This window comes from Lontra canadensis, unplaced genomic scaffold, assembly GCF_010015895.1.
Source record: "Lontra canadensis isolate GAN:19392208 unplaced genomic scaffold, GSC_riverotter_1.0 scaffold24, whole genome shotgun sequence".
Lineage (NCBI taxonomy): Eukaryota > Metazoa > Chordata > Mammalia > Carnivora > Mustelidae > Lontra > Lontra canadensis.
Window position 1 is genome coordinate 12,142,156 of NW_022631018.1, and position 22,933 is coordinate 12,165,088.

General features: G+C 41.8%; 1 protein-coding gene across 1 annotated transcript in view; it reads left to right on the top strand.

Annotated features, from left to right (window-relative positions):
* LOC116870659 (kinesin-like protein KIF28P) overlaps nt 1–22,933 on the top strand; it is a 65,578-nt gene that overhangs the window by 20,459 nt on the left and 22,186 nt on the right. The window contains exons 5-9 of the mRNA XM_032862568.1: nt 1,172–1,207; nt 6,377–6,601; nt 16,305–16,459; nt 20,145–20,256; nt 21,544–21,611. Of these exons, the coding sequence (XP_032718459.1) occupies nt 1,172–1,207; nt 6,377–6,601; nt 16,305–16,459; nt 20,145–20,256; nt 21,544–21,611 (596 nt within the window). The remainder of the gene's footprint in view (nt 1–1,171; nt 1,208–6,376; nt 6,602–16,304; nt 16,460–20,144; nt 20,257–21,543; nt 21,612–22,933) is intronic.

Here is a 22,933-nt window from a genome sequence, read left to right on the forward strand (position 1 = left end):
CCCAAGGCAGTAATTTTGAAAAGCACGTTGAGTATCCTAGCAGCAGACGTCTTAGAAGCTAATACTCATGAGGGATTGTTGCTGAGGCTGATCCAACAAGACCCTCACTGACTTGCCTGTGGTTTCCTTTACTCCCCCTCTTCTACCAAGGCTGTGGGTGTGTGCTCATTTTCATTTCTTTTTCTTTTTTCTTTTCTTTTTTTTTTTAGTAGGCTCCACGCCCATGGAGCCTGATGCAGGGCTCAAACCTGAGATCAAGACCTGACCTGAGACCAAGAGTCAGATGCTTAACCAACTGAGCCACCCAAGCACCCCTGTGGCATCCTGTTTTTTTCATGGAGAGCATTCTTTCTCTCTCCGGAACTATGAATTACAGGACTTTAAAGAACATGGTCTTCTACTCCATGTATCTCCTGCTTTCCTGGAGTTCCTTTTTTCTACTGTTTGTTTGATCTCTCATATTGGAGGCTTTCTTTGTCTGCTAACATTGGTTTAAAGCATGCGACACCCAATCTCGTTGGAAGCTCTGGGGACATGAGAGGTGACAGAAGACCCGCCACCGGGAGACAAAAGCCACAAGCCTGCCAGAAGGCGGTGGCAAATATCAATATCTTAGGCCCTTTTCTCTAGTCTGGAGCCATTCCGACTCCTCCAGCCTCCCACTTAAGGGGAGTCGGCCAGTCCAGAAATATTCCAGAAGCACAGTAGGGTAAAGCAATAAAGAATGACCTTTTTCTGTTGCTAATATTGACCGAAACACACACACACACAGGGTTGTATATGCTTTTAACCTATATTAAGAACTTTTCCATAGCGTCAAAGTTACTGAGAATTGCTTATTGCATGTGAATCAGAACTTGCTATATTTGTAAATGATTTTATTTATTCACCCGAGAGAGAGAGAGAGCACAAGCAAAAGGAACAGCAGACAGAGGGAGAAGCAGACCCCTCACTGGGCAGGAAGCAGGATGCAGGTCTCAATCCCAGGACCCTGGGATCATGACCAGAGCCAAAGGCAGATGCTTAACCGACTGAGCCACCCGGGGCCCCAAGCATTACTATATTCAATATTAGCTTCTTCCTTTGTTGGAAATTTATGTTGTTCCTATGTGACTTCTTCCCCAAAGATGAGGTTCCAGAGAAGATTAACTCTATGTTCTTTTCTATACAGGTTACGTTCAGTATGTTGGAAATTTACAACGAGCAGGTAACAGTGATTCTGTTCTCTGGCACACACACCTGTGGGACTCTGCAGCATAATACCTACCAGAGCCTCCCCTCCCCCACCCTAAGATAAAGTCACAACCCTGTAGCGCGGCATGGACGACAGCCCTCACCTCCCTCTTCCGCTCTCCCTCTTGCCCCTTCATCTCCACTCACTATGCTCTTCCACCACATAAATGTCTTCCTCTCCGGAACATGTCATCCTTTCCAACATCTACCCTTCTCTGACCCTGGAATTCTTCCCCTACCCCTACCAGTTGACCTCAGTAGGCATGGGGGGCAGAGGAGATGGCAAACTTTGTTTCCAAAGGACCAGATGGTGTCTGCTGACAAGATTCACCTCTGTTCCCTAAGCAAATGGAGGATGGCGGGGTCCCAGTGGGGGGCCGTTCTTGGACGCTGAAACTGGAATGACACATAATATTTGATGTGGAGCCGAGAGCCAATGATCAAGAAAGAATTCTTGAGCTTCTTTTGGTGCAAAGAGGTGCTTTGATAGAGCAGGGGGACAGGACTCGAGGGTGGGAAGAGCTGCCCCAGGGCTATGAGGAGTGACTGACTGATCATGGACTTCTCTTGGTGGGGGTTAAGGACAGCATAAACCTCTAAGGAATTTGTGCGTGTTAGAAGCAAGGCCTCCAGGACCTTGGAGGGCTAGTTAGTGTTAAGATAAGGTTGCTTTTAGTTTTTAAAGAAACATCAACATTAAGGCGGCCGGTAGGCCAGTCGTGAGTTCCTTGAGGAATGCCACACTCAGCAACTTGGGCTCCAGGTTGTAAGAAAATTTAATTTCCGCTGCATTTCTCTTGCCTTTGTTCTTCTCATCAATTTGCACATGTCACACAATATTTTTCTTTTGATTTTTCTCAGTCACTTAAAAATGTGGAAAATGTTATGTCAAGGATCCTACAAAAAACAGGTGGCCAGCTGAACGTAGTCCCCAGGCCATGCTTTGCCTGTCCCTGGGGTGGCTGGAAAGGGCATGACCTCAGACCCCACCTCTCTCCTTGACTGGCCATGTGACTTTGGAAAATCACTTTATCTCAGTTGTCTCATTTATAGAGAATGTAAAAGAAGACATTACACATCGAGGTGACCGGTTTTCAATTTCTAACACAGAGCTTAGAAAATACCAGATATTCGCTGTCCTTACCCCTTGATCATATGATACTGTGAAATTTTATTTACCTATTTGGGTCTCCGGATCAGATCGTGTCCTTGTGAAGACCTTTCTATAGGAAATACCCTCTCAATACTCAATATGCTTGTAGGGTTAGAATGGGCGCTCCGAATCTTTACTGAGTGGACGGATTGACAAAGGCATCTAAAACTGTACCCTTCTCATAGAAGACCGTATCCTAATTGTTTTTGTGTAACCCCAAGCACCATGCAAAGCCTTGCACGTAATCATTCCCAAGTAAATATTGTGAAAGGAATAAATCTGTCAGTGTTTTTCTCTTTATATTAAGGAAACAAAGTACCCATTTTGTTTCTTACATTCTTTCATGAGTCAGTTATTACCATTGAAGGCTGATAGTAAATGCAAATGAGTTCTTTTTTAAAAAGTTTTTAAATTCCAGGGACGCCTGGGTGGCTCAGTTGGTTAAGCAGCTGCCTTCGGCTCAGGTCATGATCCCAGCGTCCTGGGATCGAGTCCCGCATCGGGCTCCTTGCTCAGCGGGGAGCCTGCTTCTCCCTCTGACTCCGCCTGCCACTCTATCTGCCTGTGCTCGCTCTCACTCTCGCGCTCTCGCTCTCTGACAAATAAATAAATAAATAAAATCTTTAAAAAAAAAAAAAGTTTTTAAATTCCAATTAGTTAACATGCAGAGTCATATTAGTTTCGGGTGTACAATATAGCAATTCAGCACTTCCCTACATCACCCGGGGCTCATCATGACAGGTGCACTCCTCAATCCCCATCTCCTGATTCACCCACCTCCCACCCCCACCCACCTCCCCTCTGGTAACCAACAGTTTGTTCTCTAGAGTTAAGAGTTTGTTTCTTGGCTTCTCTCTTTTTGTTTTCCCTTTGCTCGTCTGTTTTGCTTCTTAAATTCCACAAGAGTGAAATCATATGATTTTTGTCCTTCTCTGAAGGGCTATTTCACTTAGCATAATAGTCTCTACCTCCATCCATGTCATTGCAAATAGCGAGATTTCATTCTTTTTTATGGCTGAGTAATGTTCCTGTGTGTGTGTGTCTGTAACCCATTCATCAGTCAATGGACACTTGGGGTTCCCCTAATTTGGCTATTGTAGATAATGCTGCTATAAACCCTCAGGTGCGTGCTTCCTTTTTATTAGTGTTTTTGTTTTCTTTGGGTAAATACCCAGTAGTGCAATTGTTGGATCATAGGGTAGTTCTATTTTTAACTTTTGAGGAACCTCCATACAGCCTTCCACAGTGGCTTACCCAACAGGGTAAGAGGGTTCCCCTTCTCCACATCCTTGCCAATATCTATTGTTTCTTATGTTGTTGATTTTAGCCATTCTGACAGGTGTGTGGTGGTATCTCATTGTGGTTTTGGCATTTCCTTGATGATGAGTGATGTTGAGCATCTTTTCATGTGTCTGTTGGCCATCTGAATATCTTCTTTGGAGAAATGGCTGTTCATATCTTCTGAACTTTTAAAAATTGGATTATTCATTTTTGAGTGTTGAGTTTTATAAGTTCTTTATATATTTTGGATACTAACCCTTTTAAATGTCTTCTCCCATTCACTAGGTTGCCTTTAAATTTTATTGATTGTTTCCTTTGCTGTGCAGAACTTTTTATTCTGATGAAGTCCCAATAACTTTTTTTTTTTTGCTTTTGTTTCCTTTGCCTCAGGTGACATATCTAGAAAGAAGTTGCTGGGGCCTATGTCAAAGAGGTTACTGCCTGCGTTTTTCTCTAAGATTCTTACGGTTTCCTGTCTCACATTTATGTCTTTAATCCATTTTGAATTTATTTTTGTGTATCATGTAAGAAAGTGGTCCAGTTTCATTCTTCTGCATATTTTTGTCCAATTTTCCCAAAATTATTTGTTGAAGAGACTGTCTTTTTCCCACTGGATATTCTTTCCTGCTTTGTTGAAGATAAATTAACCATATAGTCGCTGGTTCCCAATTGGTTTTTCTGTTAAGGTCACTGATTAAGTTTCTATTTCTTTCAAGTTGCTAAGGCTTGGAAGACAGTGTGGCTCCTTTATCTCATACCAATAATTTTGGGAGGACAATTTCCTTTGTTACCCAGTTCTGGTAGTCATCTCACTGTGGTCTCCCTACTGATAACTGTTTATGATGATAATCTGTCTGGAATTCTGTTTCCTCATCTCTAAAATAAGAACACTGGACATCCTAAGAATCTTTCCATTCCTCATATTCCTTGACTCGCTGGTATTTTCCCATTAGGTACTTCAACAGTCAATTAAAATGAAGTTTATTATGTACTTCTAATGTTTCGGACATCATCCTAGACTCTGAGGATGAGTTAATCCTTGGACTTAATTCCCACCATAGAAGAGTCTGGTGGGAGTTATAACACTTTACAGACAGTGATGCATTACATGTGTTCCGTGAATGGCGAGGAGCAAGGGGCAGAGAGGAGGGAGTGCATGACTACGTGGGATGTTTGACAGCAAGGGTCAATGGTCAATGGTCAATGCTGGGCTTGGACTGAACTTTGAGAAATGCGTAGGGAGGTTGGGGGCACAGACAGGGGCACTTTAGGCAGGATTAGTTGTAACTAGTCAAAAAATACATGAAAGTTCATTGCGATTAAAGGAACCATCAGTACCCTGATGGTTAAAGGAACAGTCAGTACCCGCATAGCCAGATTTGGATATATGGTGGGGTCATCAGGAGATGAAGCTGAAGATAGGCTCTGCCAAAAGTAAAGGGCCTTTGTCCCGGCAATAGTGGAGAATCTTTGGAGGATTTTACAGGGAAATCAGATAATCAGATTGGGTTCTGGAAGAGTTCTCTAGAAGCAGATTGGAGTTGGATTTGAAGGTGTACCAAATAGAGGCAGAGTTTGAGGATTCCCAGGAAAGCCCAGGTGAGTAAGGAAGGTCTTGTGATAATCACCAATTTTGATCTCCAGGCACACATGGAAGGTCCCGGCACCAAGATCCACCCCCGTCTCTGGGTGCTCATACTTCTACTCCATCCAGATAAATCTACTTCTTTTTTTTCTAATAAGACTTACTCAGTCCTATCTTAGATGTTCCTTCCAACAAGTTGTATGTTAGAGGAAAATTTTCCTAGCTACACCAGAAGTGACCTCCATTTGGATGTCTCCTTATCCCTGGCACCTTATGTCCACTGTCTTAGTTTGGCTTGCCTGAACTTCAATCTGTGATCTTTCCCTGGCTCTAGGATAAAAAGCCATAGAATATCGGAGTTGGGGAAGATCTCAGAGATAACTTAATTCACCCCCTCCTATTATGAACACTCAGAAAGTAAGAGATTTTCCAAAGTTTTATCAGGTTAGAGGCAGAGCCAGGACTGAGAACCAGGTCTTAGGGATACCAGTCCAGACATCTCTGTACCATGTAACACCACCCCTCTGGGGCCTTTGGCTGTACCACAATCCCACAGTAGAACCTACTTAGCCTTGTTAAAAGTGGCTTTTCTTGAGTGAGAGACAACATGGGCTTTCACCCAAAGCCATGGTCTAGGTGTGACATCTCACCAGTCTCCAATAAGAAGATCTAAAGAATCATCCATATTCTCCTAACATTATTTGTTAGCCTAGCTCTGGCTACCCTGCTCTGTCAAAATTCATTCACTGAGTGCTTCTTCTACATTGGGGACCAGGTCAGGATCTACAAGTAAAAGGCCCTGGTCCCACCCAAAGGGAGTTCACAGGCTTGTTGAAGTGCTTTAGGTACTAGAAAATACTAGAACTGAGTTTTTTTTTTTAATTCTGCTTATTACAAAAGGTTTTCCTTTATTACAACAGGTTTCCCTCCTGTTGCCCATTCCCCTATTTCTGACTTACCTAAATTATGAGCTTGTGTGGTGCCTACAGAAATTTAACATTTTTTCATTCATGTAGTAAGTTTTTGTTGAGCACTAAATATATTCTAGGCAGAGGTGTAACCATGAAGTAAATAGAAATCCCTGTCTTCCTGAAGTTTACTTTATTTATTCTCTTTTTCCACAGATAAGAGACTTGCTGTCTAGAACCAAGAAACCTGGGGGACTAAAAGTGAGGGAAGATCAACAGCTGGGCTTTTATGTGGATGGCCTGAAGTCAGTGCCCTGTGAGAACTATGCACAGATTGAAAGACTGATGGAACAAGGGACAAAAGTAAGGACCACAGCATCAACCAACATGAACGCCAGCAGCAGCCAGTCTCATATGGTTATCACCATTCAGTTCAAGCAGGTGAGACTCATGGGAAGACTGCTGTCCCAGTTTCCCACCAAGCATGGTCCATGGGAAGGGTTCCCAGTGGCATGAAGAGTTGGTGAGTATTATGGAATCCTTTCAGATTTGACCTATGGATTAAGGTGGCCACTTCCAACCATAGGGTCAGAAATAGAAGTGAGGGACTTTCTCTTTTCCTACCTGCCCATATCCCCATTCCACACAGGTTCCCCAGGATGATGAAGACCAGCTTTCAGATCCATGAGCCTAGAGAACCATCAGATGCTGACCAACCCTTCTGATACTTGGAAGTAGCAAAATAAGGTCTTTGAAACTAGCTAATCATGTAACTCTGCACTAAGTAGAATTTTTTACAAAACTGAGCATATGTTTTTTCCTCCTTACTTCTTGGTAGATATCAGAGAATAATCTCTACATCATCACCAGTTTGATTCAGAAATACTTATTTTCAAAGCCTGGGTAAACATTACAGTTAGCTATGATTTCACCACCTCTGTTTCCTAAGCCACAGTCCTAATACATAGATAGAATGGTGATAAATGAAGATTACCCTGTTCTAACCAGGAATAGTGGGAAAATACTGGACTGTATCTCTTTGTTTACCAGCTTTGAAACTTCAGGAAATCACTTACTCATTTTTAGTCTCAGTTTACTATTCTGTAGAATGAGACAAATAGCTATCCTATGGGAGTGTTGGGAAGCCTAGAGAAGTACCTGCATTTTAAAGAACTTTGAAGGATAACTGGGAGGATGGTAGAGAGGGCTCTGAGCTCACCTCCTCCCACTGACACACAGAGACAACAACTATGCATAATCCAACTAACTCTGGAAACGACCTGAAGACTGGCAGAACAGCTCTTTCACAGCTAAAGACATAATGAGAAGCCCACATTGAGAAGGGTAGGAGGGGCAGAGATCTAGTTGGAAACTAATCCCCAGGCACAGCGACCCTCAAAGAAGAAGGATATCTTGGGCACTAGGTATTTCTTGAGGAGCCAGGGTATCAAGCTTTACATGAGGCAACCCCAGCCCTGGAGACCTGCACCAGAAAGACAAGCCTGATAACATCAGTCTTTGAAAAATAATGGACTCAACTCTAGGAGAGGTGGAGGGCTATAAGAAACTGAGAGTCCATTCCCAAAGGGCCAGTGCACTATATCATGCACTGTGAGACCCAGCACAGAAGCAGTAGTCTAGGAAGTGCCTGGGTTATACATGAAGATTTAGTGACTAATTTTGGGGCATGTGCCAGAAGATCAAGGATGGTAGGAGCTTTCTCAAGGAACAAGAGTACTGGAAGGTACAATTTTTCTTGACCTCCTTCTGCCTAGCTGGTCCATCCTTGAGGGAGCCAATTCTGATACTCTCCCCCCACCTTCTTCATACTGTTTGCCCCCCTTCCCAGTGTTCCCCTGTGGACACACCCCACCCACCCATGCCTGGAAGGACCCCTCCAAAGATACTCCTTCCTCAAGGAGGAGGGGAGCCAGACTTGGCCACAGCACACCTGTAGCAGCCACAGCCTGGCCTCTCAGCAAGCTGTCCTGGGGGTCAGCTTTGCCCATCAGCACACCCACAGTAGGTGCAGCCAGTCACACAGGGGGTACACACAGCCCACACAACAGACATCCCTAAAGCACCTGATTCTGCTGATTGGCAGGGGGTGCAGGGGGTATTGGATTGTGCTGCTGGGTCCCCACAAGATGCATTCTACACAAGGCACTACTGTCAGGACCAGGAGACATAGTTAACCTACCTAATACACAGAAACAAATGAAGGGTCAGACAGAATCATGAGACAGAAAAATATGTTCCAAACAAAAGAATGGGACAAAACACCAGTAAAAGAATGAAACAAAATAGAAATAAGCAATCTGCCTGATAAAGAGTTCAAAGTGAGACAAGTGCTCTGTAGACTGGAGATGAGAGTGGATGAGCTCAGTGAGAACTTCAACAAAGAAATATAAAAAGAACCAATCATAGCTGAGTAATACAATAACAGAAATGGAAAAGACACTAGGAGGAATCAACAGCAGAGTGGAGGATGGAGAACAAGAGATCAGCGATCTGGAAGACAGGGTAGTGGAAAGCACCCTGCTGAACAGCAAGTATTAAAAAAATAAGTTTTTAAAATGAGCATCAGTTGTGAGACCTCTGGGACAACATCCCACAGGTCATACTAACATTTGCATTATCAGGGTCTCAGAAAGAGAAGAGAGAGAGAAAGAGGAAAAAAATGTATTTGAAGAAATAATACCTGCAAACATCCCCAAGCTTGGGGAAAAAAACAAACATCCAGGTCCAGGAAACAGAGAGATCCCCAAACAAGGTGAACCCAAGGGGCTCCATACTAAGACACATAATAATTAGAATGTCAAAAATTAATAACAAATGGAGAATCTAAAGGACAGCAATATTAGAAAAGCAAATTGCTATATACAAGGGAAACCCCATAAGACTATCAGCTGATTTTTCAGCAGAAACTTGGCAGGCCAGAAAGGAATGCCATGAGTAATTCAAAGTGCAGAAAGGGAAAAAACTACAACCAATCTCTACCCATCTAGGTTATGATTCCAAATTGAAGGAGAGATAGTGTTTCCAGGACAGGGGCATGCGGTTAAGCATCTGCATTCAGCTTGGGTTGTGATCTCAGGGTCCCGGGATCGAGCCCCATGTCAGACTCCCTGCTCAGCAGGTAGTCTGCTTCTCCCCTCCTTCTGCAGCTACCCCCTGCTCATGCTTGTTCTCTCTCAAACAAACAAGTTTCCAGGACAAACAAAATTAAAGGAAATCATTACTATTGCACTGGCCTTCCAAGAAATGTCAAAGCTACTTCTTTAAGTGGAAAAGAAAAGGCTCTAACAAGAAGAAAACTGTGCAAGGGAAAAAATGTCACTGGCAAAAGCAAACATATAATAAAAGTGATAAGTCCATCATCTCTAAAGCTAGTATGAAGGTTACAAGGCAAAGGTAGTAACATTAATTATATAATGCGAAAATCAGTTAAGGGATACATAACATTAAAAAATTTAAAATGTGTCACTATATACATAAGTCATGCAGGGGGAGGAAAAATGTAGTTTTTCAAATGTCTTTGAACTTCAGCATTCATCAACTTAATACAGACTGTTATTTACATTGAAAATTACATGTATACCTCATGGTGACCAAAAGTTATAAGATACACAAAAAAGTAAAGAGAAAGGAATCCAAGCATAACACTAAAGAAAATTACCAAATCACAAAGGAAGAGAACAAGAGAAGAACAAAACAGAGAGAAAGCAGTTAACAAAATAGCAAGAGATACATACCCATCAATAATTACCTTAAATGTAAATGGACTATATGGTCCAATCAAAAGTCACGGGGTGACAGAATGGATTAAAAAAACAACAACAAGACCCAGGTATATGCTGCCTACAGGGATTCACTTCAGACGTAAAAATGCAGACAGACTGAAAGGGAAAAGATGGAAAAAAATATTCTATGCAAATGGAAGCAAAAAAAAAATGTGAGGGTAGACAAACTGATTTTAAAACAAAGACTGTGGGACATCAGGGTGGCTCAGTCAGTTAAGGATCTGCCTTTGGCTCAGGTCATGATCTCAGGGTTCTGGGATCCAGCCCTGCGCCCAGCTTCCTGCTTGGTGGGAAGTCTGGGGCTCTCTGTCCCCCACACCCACCCATGTGCTCCTTCTCTCTGTTTCTCAAATAAATAAATAAAATTTAAAAAAAAAAAAGACTGTAACAAGAGACAAAGAAGGGCATTACATAATGATAAAGCAAACAATGCAACAAGAGGATAGAACAACTGTAAATCCCTCTGCACCCAGTATAGGAGGACCTGACTATATAAAGCCAATATTAAGAGACATAAAGGGAGAAATTGACAGTAATACAATAACAGACTTAACACCCCACTCATGTCAGTGGACAAATCACTCAGACAGAAAACCAACAAGGAAACAGTGACTTTGAATGACAGGTGTGACCAGAGGGACTTAACAGGTACATTCGGAACATTTCATCCTCAAGCAGCAGAAAACACATTCTTCTCGAGTGTACACAGAACATTCTCCAAAATAAATTTCATGCTAGGCCACAAAAGAAACCTCAGTAAACATTAAGAGTTTTAAGTCATATCAAGCATCTTTTCTGACCACAATGGCATGAAACTAGAAATCAAAAGCATAAAACTGGGAAGAAACACAAACAAGTGTACCCTAAACAATAAGCTATTAACCAACCAATGAGTCAACAAAGACGTCAGAAAGGAAATAAAATAATACATGAAGACTGGGGCACCTGGGTGGCTCAGTCAGTTAAGCATCTGACTCTTGGTTTCAGCTCAGGTCATGATCTCAGGGTCATGAGATCAAGCCCTGCATCAGGCTCTGTGCTCAGAGTGGAGTCTGCTTGTCCCTCTCCTTCTGCTCCTCCCCTGCTCATGTTCCCTCTCTCTCCCTCTCTCATAAATAAATAAAATCTTTTTTAAAAAAATCTTTGGGGGTACACCTGGGTGGCTCAGTCGATTAAGCATCTGCTTTTGATTCAGGTCATGACCTCAGGGTCCTGGGACTGAGACTGGCATCAGGCTCCCTGCTCAGCAGGAAGCCTGCTTCTCTCATTCTCACACCCCCAATTTCTCTGTAAATAAATAAGTAAAATCTGAAGAAAAAAAAAATCTTTGGAATGGACCAAAAGCACTTCTAAGAGGGAAGTTTATAGTGACACAAGCCTACATCAAGAAACGAGAAAAATATTCAATAAACAATCTAACCTTATACCTAAAGGAACTTAAAAAAGAACAAAAGCCAGACTTAGTAGAAGGAAAGAAATAATAAATACCAAAGCCAAAATAAATAGAGGCTAAAAAAAAAATATCTATGAAATTAAGAGCTGATTCTTTGAAAAGATAAAAAAATTGATAGACTTTTAGCCAGACTCATCAAGAAAAAAAGAAGACCCATATACATAAAATCAGAAATGAAAGAGAAGTTCAACAGACATCACAGAAACACAAAAGATCAGGGCACCTGAAAGGCTCAGTGGGTTAAGCATCTGCCTTCGGCTCAGGTCATGATCTCAGGGTCCTGAGATTGAGTCCTGTATGGGGCTCACTGCTCAGCGGGGAGTCTGCTTCTCTCTCTACCCTTCTCTCTGCTTGTGCTCGCTTTCTCACTCTCTCTCTCTCTCAAATGAGTAAATACATCTTAAAAAAAAAGAAATATAAAGGATTATAAGCGACTACTACAAAAGATTATACACCAACAAACTGGACAACCTAGGAGAAATGGATAAATTCTTAGAAACATACAATCTATCATACAAACATGCAAACATTCCAATCTTCCAAGCAAAACAGGAAGAATTAGAAAATCTGAACAGACCAATTACTAGTAACAAAAGTGAATTGGTAATAAAAAAATTCCCAACAAACAAAAGTACAGGAGCAGATGGCTTCATAGGTGAGTTCTACCAAACATTTATTTTTTTTAAAAGATTTATTTATTTTAAAGAGAGAGTGTGTGTGCATGTAAGAGCAAGCATGATTTGGGGGAAGGGCAGAGGGAGAGGGAGAGATTCTCCAGCAGACTCTCCTCTGAGCATGGTGCCCAGCTCAGGACTTGATCTCACAACCCTGAATCTTGACTTGAGCCAAAATCAAGAGTCAGACACTGAACTGACTAAGCCACCCTGGTGTCCCTCTACCAAACATTTAAAGAAGTGTTTAATATCCTTTTCAAACTATCCCCAAAAATAGGAGAGGAAAGAAAGCTTCCAAATTCACACTATGAGGCCAGCATTACCCTGATGCAAAATAAAACAAAAAACATTACAGATCAATATTCCTAATGAACACAGATGCAAAAATCTTCAACAAACAAATTCAGTCATACATTAAAAGTATCATTCCCCCACAAATCCAGTGGGATTTATTGCCAGGATGCAAGGATGTTTCCATATTTGCAAATCAATCGATGAGAAGCACCACATTAACAAAATGAAGGATAAAAATTATATGATTATCTTAATAGACACAGAAAAAAGCCTTTGACAAAACATGTATTCATGATGAAAAAACTCTCAATAAAGTGGGTTGAAAGGGAACATTTCAACGTACATAATAAAGTCGATATGTACCAAACCCACAACCAGCATCATACTCAATGGTGAAAAACTAAAGGCTTTTCCTCTAAGATCAGGAACAAGGCAAGGATATCCATTCTTGTCACTTTTATTCAACAAGTACTGGAAGTCCTAGCCAAAGCAATCAGATGATCAGACATGAAAAGGAATAAAAGGCATCCAATTAAGTAAGGAAGAAATAAAATTTTCATTATTTGCAGGTAAAATGATATTACACATAGAATACTCTAAAGATTACCAAAACACTATTAGAATAAGTGAAATAAATAAAGCCTCAGGATACAAAATTAATACACAAAAAATCTATAGATTCTTTTTTCTATACATTAATAATGAACTAGCAGAAGGAAAAATTAAGAGAAAAATGCCACTTACAATTCTATCAGAAAGAATAAAATACGCAGGAGTAAATTAAACTAAGGAGATAAAGGTAAAAGAAATGTCCTCTGAAAACTCTAAGACATTGATAAAAGAAATTGAAGAAGATGCAGATAAATGGAAAGACATTCCATGCTCCTGGGTTAGAAGAACAAATATTGTTAAAACATCTATACTAAAATCCAAAGTGAACTACAGATTCAACACAATCCCCATCAAAATACCAATACTATTTTTTTTATAGAGCGAATAATCCTAAAATTTGTATGGAACCACAAAAGACTCCAAATAGCCAAAGCAATCTTAAGAGGAATAGAGCTGGAGTAACTGCAATCCTACATTCTAACCTACACTACAAAGCTATAGTAATCAGGACAGTATGGTACTGGCACAAAAACAGACACATAGATCAATGGAACAGAATAGAGAGCCCAGAAATAAACCCACACATTTATGGTCAATTAATCTATAACAAAGGAGGCAAGAATATATGATGGGAAAAAAGACAATCTCTTCAATAAAAAGTGGTGGGAAAACTAGCCAGTTATGTGCAAAATAATGAAAGTGGACCACTTTCTAACACCGTACATGACAATAAATTAAAAATGGATTAAGGACCTAAAAGTGATTGCTGAATCTATATAAAGAAAAAATAAAGCATAGACAGTAAATGCTCAGATGACAGTCTTAGTGATATTTTTCTGGATATATCTCCTCAGACAAGGGAAACAAAAGCAAAAATAAACAGTTGGGACTACATCAAAATAAAAAAGGTTTTGCACAGCAAAGGATCCCATCAACAAAATGGAAAGCAGCGTACAGAATGGGAGAAGATATTTGTGAACTACATAACCAATAAGGGGTTAGTATCCAAAAACACGTAATTTATACATATCAACATCAAAGTCAAAACAAAAAACAGTCCAGTTTAAAAACTGGACAGAGGATCTGAATAGACATTGTTCCAAAAAGACTGATACAGATTCATGAAAAGATGCTCAACATCACTCATCACCACAGAAATGCAAATCAAAACCACAATACGAAATATCAACTTCCACCGGTCAGAATGGCTAAAATCAAGAAATCACAAGTGTTGGCAAGGATGTGGACAAAGGGGAATGTCCGTGCCCTGCTGGTGGGAATGCCAACTAGAGTGGCCATTGTGGAAAACCGTGTGGAGTTCCTCCAAAAAATTAAAAATAGAAATACCATGTCGATCCAGTAATTCCACTGTTGAATACTTGCCCAAAGAAAATGACAAAACTATTTGAAAAAGATACATGTATCTCTGTATTTATTGCAGCACCACTTACCAGAACCAAGACACAGAAACAACCTGAGTGTTCATTGATACCATATGGTATATATACTCAATAGAATATTACCTCCCTTTAAAAAAGAATGAAATCGTGCCTTTCAGGACAACATGCATGGACCTAGAGGGTATTAGGCTAAGTGAAATAAGTCAGACACAGAAAAAAAATACCATGTGACTTCACTTGTATATGGAGTCTTAAAACACAAGACAAATGAGCAAAGAGACACAAATAGAAACATAAATATAGAGAGCTGGTGGTTGCCAGTGGGGAGGGTTTGGAGGGATGGATGAAAGAGGTGAAGGGGATTAAGAGGTACAAACTTCCAGGTGTAAAAGAAGTAAGTCGCAAGGATGAAAAGTACAGCATAGAGAATGTAGTTAGTAATATTGTAATGACATTGTACAGAGATAGACGATAACTCCACTCATCACGGTAAGCATTTTGTAACATATATAATTGTCAAATCACTATGTTGTACACTGGAAACTAATGTCATGTTCCATGTCACCTGTGCTTTGATTGAAAGTAAAAAAAGAATGGTGGCCCCCAGGTGGCTTAGCTGGTGAAGCATCTGACTCCTGGTTTCGGCTCAGGTCGTGATCTCAAGGTTGTGAGATCGAGCCCCGTGTGGGGCACCACACTCAGCAGGGAGTCTGCTTAAGATTATCTCTCTCTCTCTGCCCCTCCCACCTCTCTCATGGGTGCACACTTTCTCAGATAAATACATCCTTTTTTTTAAGTAAAAAAATAAAGATCGTCATAAACTTTAAGTACTATTCAGATGATTTTATGTTAGTAACATTCATAGAGTTTACATATGGTTTGCCCCTTTTTAACTTGATGTTTTAGAGGCAAAGGAAGAAATCCACTGAAAAAAATGTATGTAGCAATCTAGCATTACGCTCGCTATTGGTGTAATGATATTAACATCTGTTACTGTATGCGGGGCATGGCTAGAACCATTACTTCTCTTATCTGTTACCCTCCTAACACCCAAATAATATGCTATGATCCCTGTTTTCCAATTAAGACAGTTGCAATTCTGAAAAGCTAGTTCTCACAGTCATGTAACCAACAAGGGATCTGTCACATTCTAAAATCCACGTTCTTTTTCCCTCCCTGCATGACCACACTGTCCCGAACAGTTCCTTATTTTGCAGATTTCCCAGTATTCAAATGTTTGATCACAGAAATACTAGAGCAGTAATTGGGATCTAATACACCACTGGAAATAGCTTTGCAAAATTGAGAAGGAGAAACTGAGACATTTGAGCCTGATGATGTATTAATGTGAAATGTCACTGTAAAGAAGACAGCCTTTTTTTTTTTTTTTTTGAGAGAGAGAGAGAAGAGTGAGCAGGAGGTGGAGGGGCGGAGGTAGAGAGAGGGAATCTTAAGCAGGCTCCTTGACCAGCAGGTAGTCTGACATGGAGCTTGCTCCCACAACCTTGAGATCATGACCTGAGCTGAAACCAAGAGTCAGGTGCTTAACTGACTGAGCCACCCAGGTGCCCAAAGTAGCCTTTTAATTTGTAAATTTTATTACATATTTTTGAGTGTGAAGTACAATTAGGAAAAAATTTTAATTCCAAGAACTTTTTTTATTATGGTATGTTAGTCACCATATAGGACACCATTAGTTTTTGATGTCATGTGCCATGATTCATTGTTTGTGTATAACACCCAGTGCTCCATGCAATCCGTGCCCCCCCTTAATACCCATCACCAGGCTCACCCGTCTCCCCACACCCCCTTCTAAATCCCTCAGTTTGTTTTAAAGTGTGAACTAGGTGGACTTCATATGTAGCCTGCTACCACTCTAATAGCACGACTTGTGGTGCTTTCCTACAGGTTTTCCTAGACAGACACCTCACCAAGCAGTCCAGTATTAATTTGGTGGATTTAGCAGGAAGTGAAAGGCAGAAATCTTCAGGATCTGAAGGAGACAGACTGAGGGAAGGATCACGAGTTAACTTAAGTTTAACCAATTTAGGAAATGTTATCAGGTAAATAATTGATGCATGGGTATTTATTTCTGCTGTAAAAATGACCTCATAAATTAAAAAAAATCAGATTAATCATAGACCTCCATTCATGACCCACTGTCATCATTGGCTCATACCTGGTCCTCCTATATATTTTATTTTAAACATATTGTTCTTGTTGTTGTTGTTGTTTAAAGATTTTATTTATTTGACAGAGAGAAACACAGTGAGAGAGTGAACACAAGCAGGGGGAGCAGGAGAGGGAGAAGCAGGCTTCCTTCCCAGCAGAGAGCCTGATGTGCGACTCAATCCCAGGACCCTGGGATCATGACCTGAGCTTAAAGCAGACGCTTAACAACTGAGCCACCCCAGTGCCCCAACGTATTGCTTTTTAATAAAACTAAGAACACCAGTAAAGTCACCACCCAACCCAAGAAAGAGTTGTTATTTCTCTGCTATGCTCTCCTTAGAGGTAGCCACCATCTTGAATTTTGTTTATCCTCTCTCTGTCACTCACTCCCTTTCTTCTTTCACCCTTTCTTGTTTTATCACTTGTGACTATTAAGTTTGTGACACTCATTTCTGAAATATACAAAAAAGGTAAAATATTATAGGTTTTTAGATCTTGTTCTTTTTTAAATGATCAAAGTATGAATTATGTGAAATACACAAATCTTAAATGTTTTGGTGAATTTTTATATGTATATATCTACATGATTACCACCAAGCTCAAGATATAGGACATTCCCAAAGCCCAGAAAGTTCCCTCGTATCCTCCTCCTAGCTTTTACTCCCACCAAAAGAAACTCACCTTTGCTACTAAAAATTGGTTTTGCCTAAAACTATCTTGATTTTCTTCTAAATGTGACCATTTATAAGAGGTCACCCACTTTTGCATCTGGCTTATTTCACTAAGGACTGCGTCTGTGAGACTAAGCCATGTTTCTCGTGTAATGTATTCACTCTTTTTCATTGCTATGTAGGATTCCATAGCAGAAAATATACCACAATTCGTTTATCCCTTCTTTCATTGATGGATATTTTGTATCCAGGTTTTAACTATTATGAATAATGTTGCTGTGAATATTCTTGTACATATCCTTTGGGGAAAACAATTTCTTATTCTCCTCAAGGATACATCCGGGAGTAGAATTGCTGGGATTGGCTTTTTCATCCAACATTATTAACAATAAATGTCCATGTTATGTGTGGCTTTGGTTAATTTGCCTTCTGTTCTGTCACTAAACATTGTGTCTAGGAGACTCCCTAGGGTAGTAGAAGTTGTTACTTCTTTTTCATTATGATATAGTATTCTATTGTGGGTATATGCCATGATTTATTCATTTGTTCTCCTGTTGGATTGGCATTTTGGTTGTTTCCAGGTTTTGGTTATTTGCTATTATAAACAGTGCGATTATGAACATTCTTGTACAAATCACTGGGTATCAATATATTAAAGTTTCTCTTGAGTACAGACAAAGGACTGAAATTGTTGCATTATTTGTAAGGTGTGTGCAATAACTTTTTTTTTTTGGGCAGTACCTAACTTTTGACAGTGGGGACAGATTATTTTCCAAATGTTTGGGGCAATTTATACTCCCAGCAGCAATGTATAAAATATCCCACTGAGCCACATCTTTTCTAAGACTTAGTATTGTCACATTTCTTGATATTTTCTGATTAAATGGTCTACCCGTGGTCTGGATATTCCTGGTTATTAGCAAGTTTGAGCAGCATTTGGTATGTTTACTGGCAATATGTCTTCTCTCAAAATACCTTATGTTTGTCAGTTACTGTCTTTTTATTGATTTTTAGGCATTCTTTACGTATTTCATATTACTCTTTCCTCAGGTATATCATAAATCTTTTCCCAGCAGGTAGCTTGTCTTTTCACTTTAAGGTATCTGTTGATGAGCAGAAATCATGGTAATGGTTTTTGTTCTGCATTTCTTGTGCCTTGTTAAAGAAAAGTAGAGTCCAAAAGGTATCCCCCTACGTTTTGCTTAATTTCCTATCCATCTGGAGTTGATGACTGTGCATAGTTTAAGACAAGCATCCTTTTCGTTATTTTTTCCTTACTGCTTACCAATTTTTCCAGTTACACTTGTTGAACAGTTCCTCCTTTCCTTGGTGGATTTCCTGTGCTACCTCTGTCATAGACCAAAATTCTATATATTTTAACTTTTTAATATGTTCAACTGGTCAAAGTCTAAATATTAATAAATGCTTCATCCTCTTCCTGGATAATACAAGGATCTCCAGCCTACATTTGTGATCGTTGTTATGTATGTTAATTCTATTCTTTAACCCCAAAGACATTACTATTTCTATTTTACAGTGTTCACTCTTTAAATTACTCATGCCTTCTTAAACCTCAGAGCTGCTAAGATCAGTTTCCTCCCGGTGGAAGAATATTCTATAGAATTTCCTTCAGTGATCACCTACTGATGGCAAATTCTGGTTTTGTTGAAATGTGTTTATTTCACCTCATTCTTGAAAGGTAATTTTGCTGGGTATATAATTCCCGATGTGCAGTATTTTCTTTCAGCTCATTAAGGTTACAGTTTCCCGTTTTCTGCTGGTGGTCTAACGGCTATTTCCTTTAAGAAAATCAATCTTTCCCCTTAGCTGCTTTTAAGCTCTTTTGTTTTGATGTTCTCCAATTTCATTATGTTGCACTTGAGTGTGAATTTATTTATTCTGCTTGGAATTCCCTGGCTTCCATAGCTCTGTAGATTAGTGATTTTCATCAGGACTGGAAAGCTCTCAGCCAGTACTTCACACGCACTGTCTGTGCCCATTTATTTTCTCTCTTCTCTTCCGGAACTTCAATCAGACCATTTAAATCTTCTCACCTGTCCTCCAAAACTCTTAACCTTCCTTGCTTGTTTGCCATCTCTGGGTGTCTCTGGGCTGCAATCCAGTTCATCTCTTTTGAACTATCTAGTTCATTAATTCCAGTTATAGCAGTGTCTAACTTGCTGTTAAACCTGTCTGTTGTATGTTTCATTTCAATTACTGTATTTCTTTCTTTCTAGATCATTTTGTTTCTTTCCCCAGTCTGCTAGATTCACTCTATAAATTCCTTGTTACTCTTGGTGATTATAATTTCCCATTGATAGGATTGCCTCCCTTCTCCTCCCTGCTCTGGTCAGGGACAACACCGCAGTGTCTGCAGTCCCCTGTAGTGGGGTGGGGACTGGCACATTTGCTTATTCACACTTTCTCTGGTGCCTTGTCATATGGGGGTCCTAACTTTATGGGCTCTTCTGAGGGCAGAATGAGAGAAAAGCAAGAAGAGGACTTAACACCTTTCCCCATTCTGGTCTTTACACCTCTAGCTGGTGCCCTCTTCCTCAGACTGAAACTCTTCTTTATACACAGATTTACAACAGCCTGCAGGTTCCTCAGGCTTTCCTCACAAGATTTAGTATGTCTGCTCCTCAGATGTAGGCTTCCCTGTCTGTCACGGTCTGTCAGGGTTGAGCTCAGAGAGGGAGCTGGTGGCCCATGTGGGTCGCCATCTTGCTGCAACATCGTCATATAGAAGGTGTCTCAACTAGTGGATATTATTTAGTCATGACTCAGGTTTATGGGGTCAAAGATGGGATCGGACGGGTGTTTCTGACTTATTTCCGGGGAGACAGATTTCTTCTTGACCTATTTTTTTTTTAATCTGTTCTTTTGTATTTCCTTTTTCATTCAGTGCCTTGGCTGATGCCGCCATGGGGAAGAGAGTTTTACACGTTCCCTACAGAGACTCCGTCCTGACCAAACTTCTCCAGCCAGCTCTGGGCGGGAACAGTAGAACCGCTTTGGTAAAGTGACTTTCTTGCAGTGTGTGAGACTGACGTGGCGGTTGCTGTTGTCATCACTGTTTCTGTCACAATTACACTCTGTGTACTGTGACGTCACACTTTGCATATACGTAACACATTCTTCCCTCGCTCATGACTCCTGGAACTCTTTCCACTGCAATGTTCAAATATTGCTTGTTTTTTATTCATTCTCTTCTGTAGTTTTCAGGTTCTCTACATGGAACATTACTATTATTATCCAGAAGAAACATATGAGTTTTCATATCACACTGAGACGGTTGTACTATTCTAAATTGGGGGTCATTTCAGGGCAGGACTAGAAGTGACCTGTGACCATGTGACACAAGGCAGGTGTTTAAGCTGGAGAGGAGCTGAACTGTGTCACCTTAGCGGAGACTCCAGAGTCTTCCTAATGAATGCTGGCCAAGTGGGTACAATGTAGAATGTGTTAAAATTGGGATTCTCTGCCATTTGGCTCCAGGTGTGGGAAGGAACAAAGCCGGGCCAACTCTGCCTGCCTCCTGCCTGCTGTCCCGGTTGGGAGAGAAATGCTCACTGCCCGGCCAGTTCTTGTGCACACTGTCCCAAATTCACAGCAGAAGACATCTTTGTTCTCTATCACTGAGCCTTGCCTAAGCGTTTAAAAATATTGTAACATTTTTCTGGCTATCTGCCCATGGGCCTCAATGGGAACATCCCCCAAGAACCTGGAATTTAAAAAGGGCCCGTAAGATGCTCAGAACGTTAGACTACAAAGTCAAGTGCAATGGGTCTGAGCCGGTGTGTGCAAACACTGGTGGACTGCGGGGCAAGGTCCTGACTCAGGCGCTACAACGCTTTAACAGAGGTAGACATGGTCGGGAGGAGGTTGGAGGTTCCTCAAAGAGCACCTGCAAAGCCAACATCCAGCCATTCGGTCCTCTGTGCTCCGATCCTATTTCTGGCACAAGTATCTTCACATTTCCTTTGCTTTATTTCTACAGTGGATCTACTAATTCTATTCCCTCGACAGTGTTGCTGTGTGTTGGGAATACGTGTCCTGTGTTTGTGTTGTGTATCTGAGGTGTCCGTGAGCTGCCTGTGTTGTGTGTGTGTGTGTGTGTGTGTGTGTGTGTGTGTGTGTTGGGGGGTACATGTGAGGTCGACATAGGCTGTAAATGTGGGTCGCATGTGTTTTCCAAGTTGCAAAGCTTGAGCAATAGTGTAAATCACAAGATAGTCTGTGAACATCAGCTGCTACAACGCACCCCTCTAAAACCGCTCAGGCTGAGAGGCCGTTCTTTACAGATCGCAGCCATAAGCCGGGCTGACCTCTGCTACGAAGAAACTTTGTCCACACTAAGATCCGCGGAAAGGTATGGGTATGAGTGTCTGCTATCCCTCGTGGCTCCCGGTTCTGAATCTGCCAGATTCTTCCAGTACCCTTCCACCCAACGGGTTGGCAGCTGGGGAAGAGGTCTGGGAGGAGGCAGGACAGAATGCTTCCTGGGGGACCCGGGGCCCCCCTGAGCCTGTCACTTGGTCGCTCCAGCTCTGCCTGGGAGAGGCACCGGGGGCTCCAAACAATGGGGATGGACCGATGCCAATCCTGATGTGATTGACATTGGTCTCCCTGTATTTTCCCGCCGAGCGGCATGGCCAGTCACACATTTCTCCCCTTGTCACATGGCTCACCGGGAGCACAGAGAAAGGCAGGCGGGGGCTCTTATGCTAATAACATGGGAGGCCCGGCTTTCCTCTGGGCCGGTTCTCATTTCTCCAGGCCTCACGCATACAGATGATCCTCTCAGAGTAGATGGTCACCAGCGTCTCCCTCCAGGGAGGGGCCATCATTGCCGGGTTCCTTCTGTCCAGTGGGGCCGGGGAGCAAGTCTACACCCTTAGCCTGGGCAGGAGGTTGCGGCCCAGACAGGTTCCTGCTTTTTGAGGCAGGCAATCTGGAACCTGCTTCTCCAGACCCTTTTAAGAAAGATGAGGGTACGGGGCAAGGGAGCCTCTAAGTAGCAGCCCTCCTCCCCTTTTACGTGGCAGACACTGAGAAGCCCCCACCGAGACCCACCTGTCAGGTTCAGACAGGACCTTGGGATTCTGGGCCTCCGACCCCTCAGCGGCATCCTCTATGGAGGGAGGTGATTTCTCATCAGAGTCGGGGTGAAGAACCCAAGAGATCAGGCATGAGCCATGCCTGACACGGGGCGGCTGCTCAAAACCGCAGTTGTCACTGTCCCACCCAGTAGTGGCCCCTCGTCGGGAGGGAGGCTTGCACTGCAAGGACACAGACTAGCGTCTCCCTTCACGGAGCAGCAGCCTAGAGACCGTGTCACACCGTTAGATGTTTCTTCTGGCATCTGCACTGCGAGCTCATGTCTTTGGGCCGACTTTGTCTCTCCGCTCACCAGATGCAAATCTGTTGCCAGCAGATTTTACACGAGAGACGATGTGATGCGGGGGAAGGAGAAAACAGTAGCTGAAAGTCCTGGGCTCACAGCCTGGCTCTGCCATGGGGCCGTGGGCCTTGGGGGCCAAGCCTTAGAGATCCTTCCCTTCCTCACTGAAAGAAGTAAGGTGACCACAGTTAGCCAATCAAAGCCCAGGATCCGCAGTCAAGCTCGAATTTCAGATGCAGAGCAAGTCAGGAATGTGTTAGCTCTGCCCGTTTCTGGCCTGTGCCCTGCAA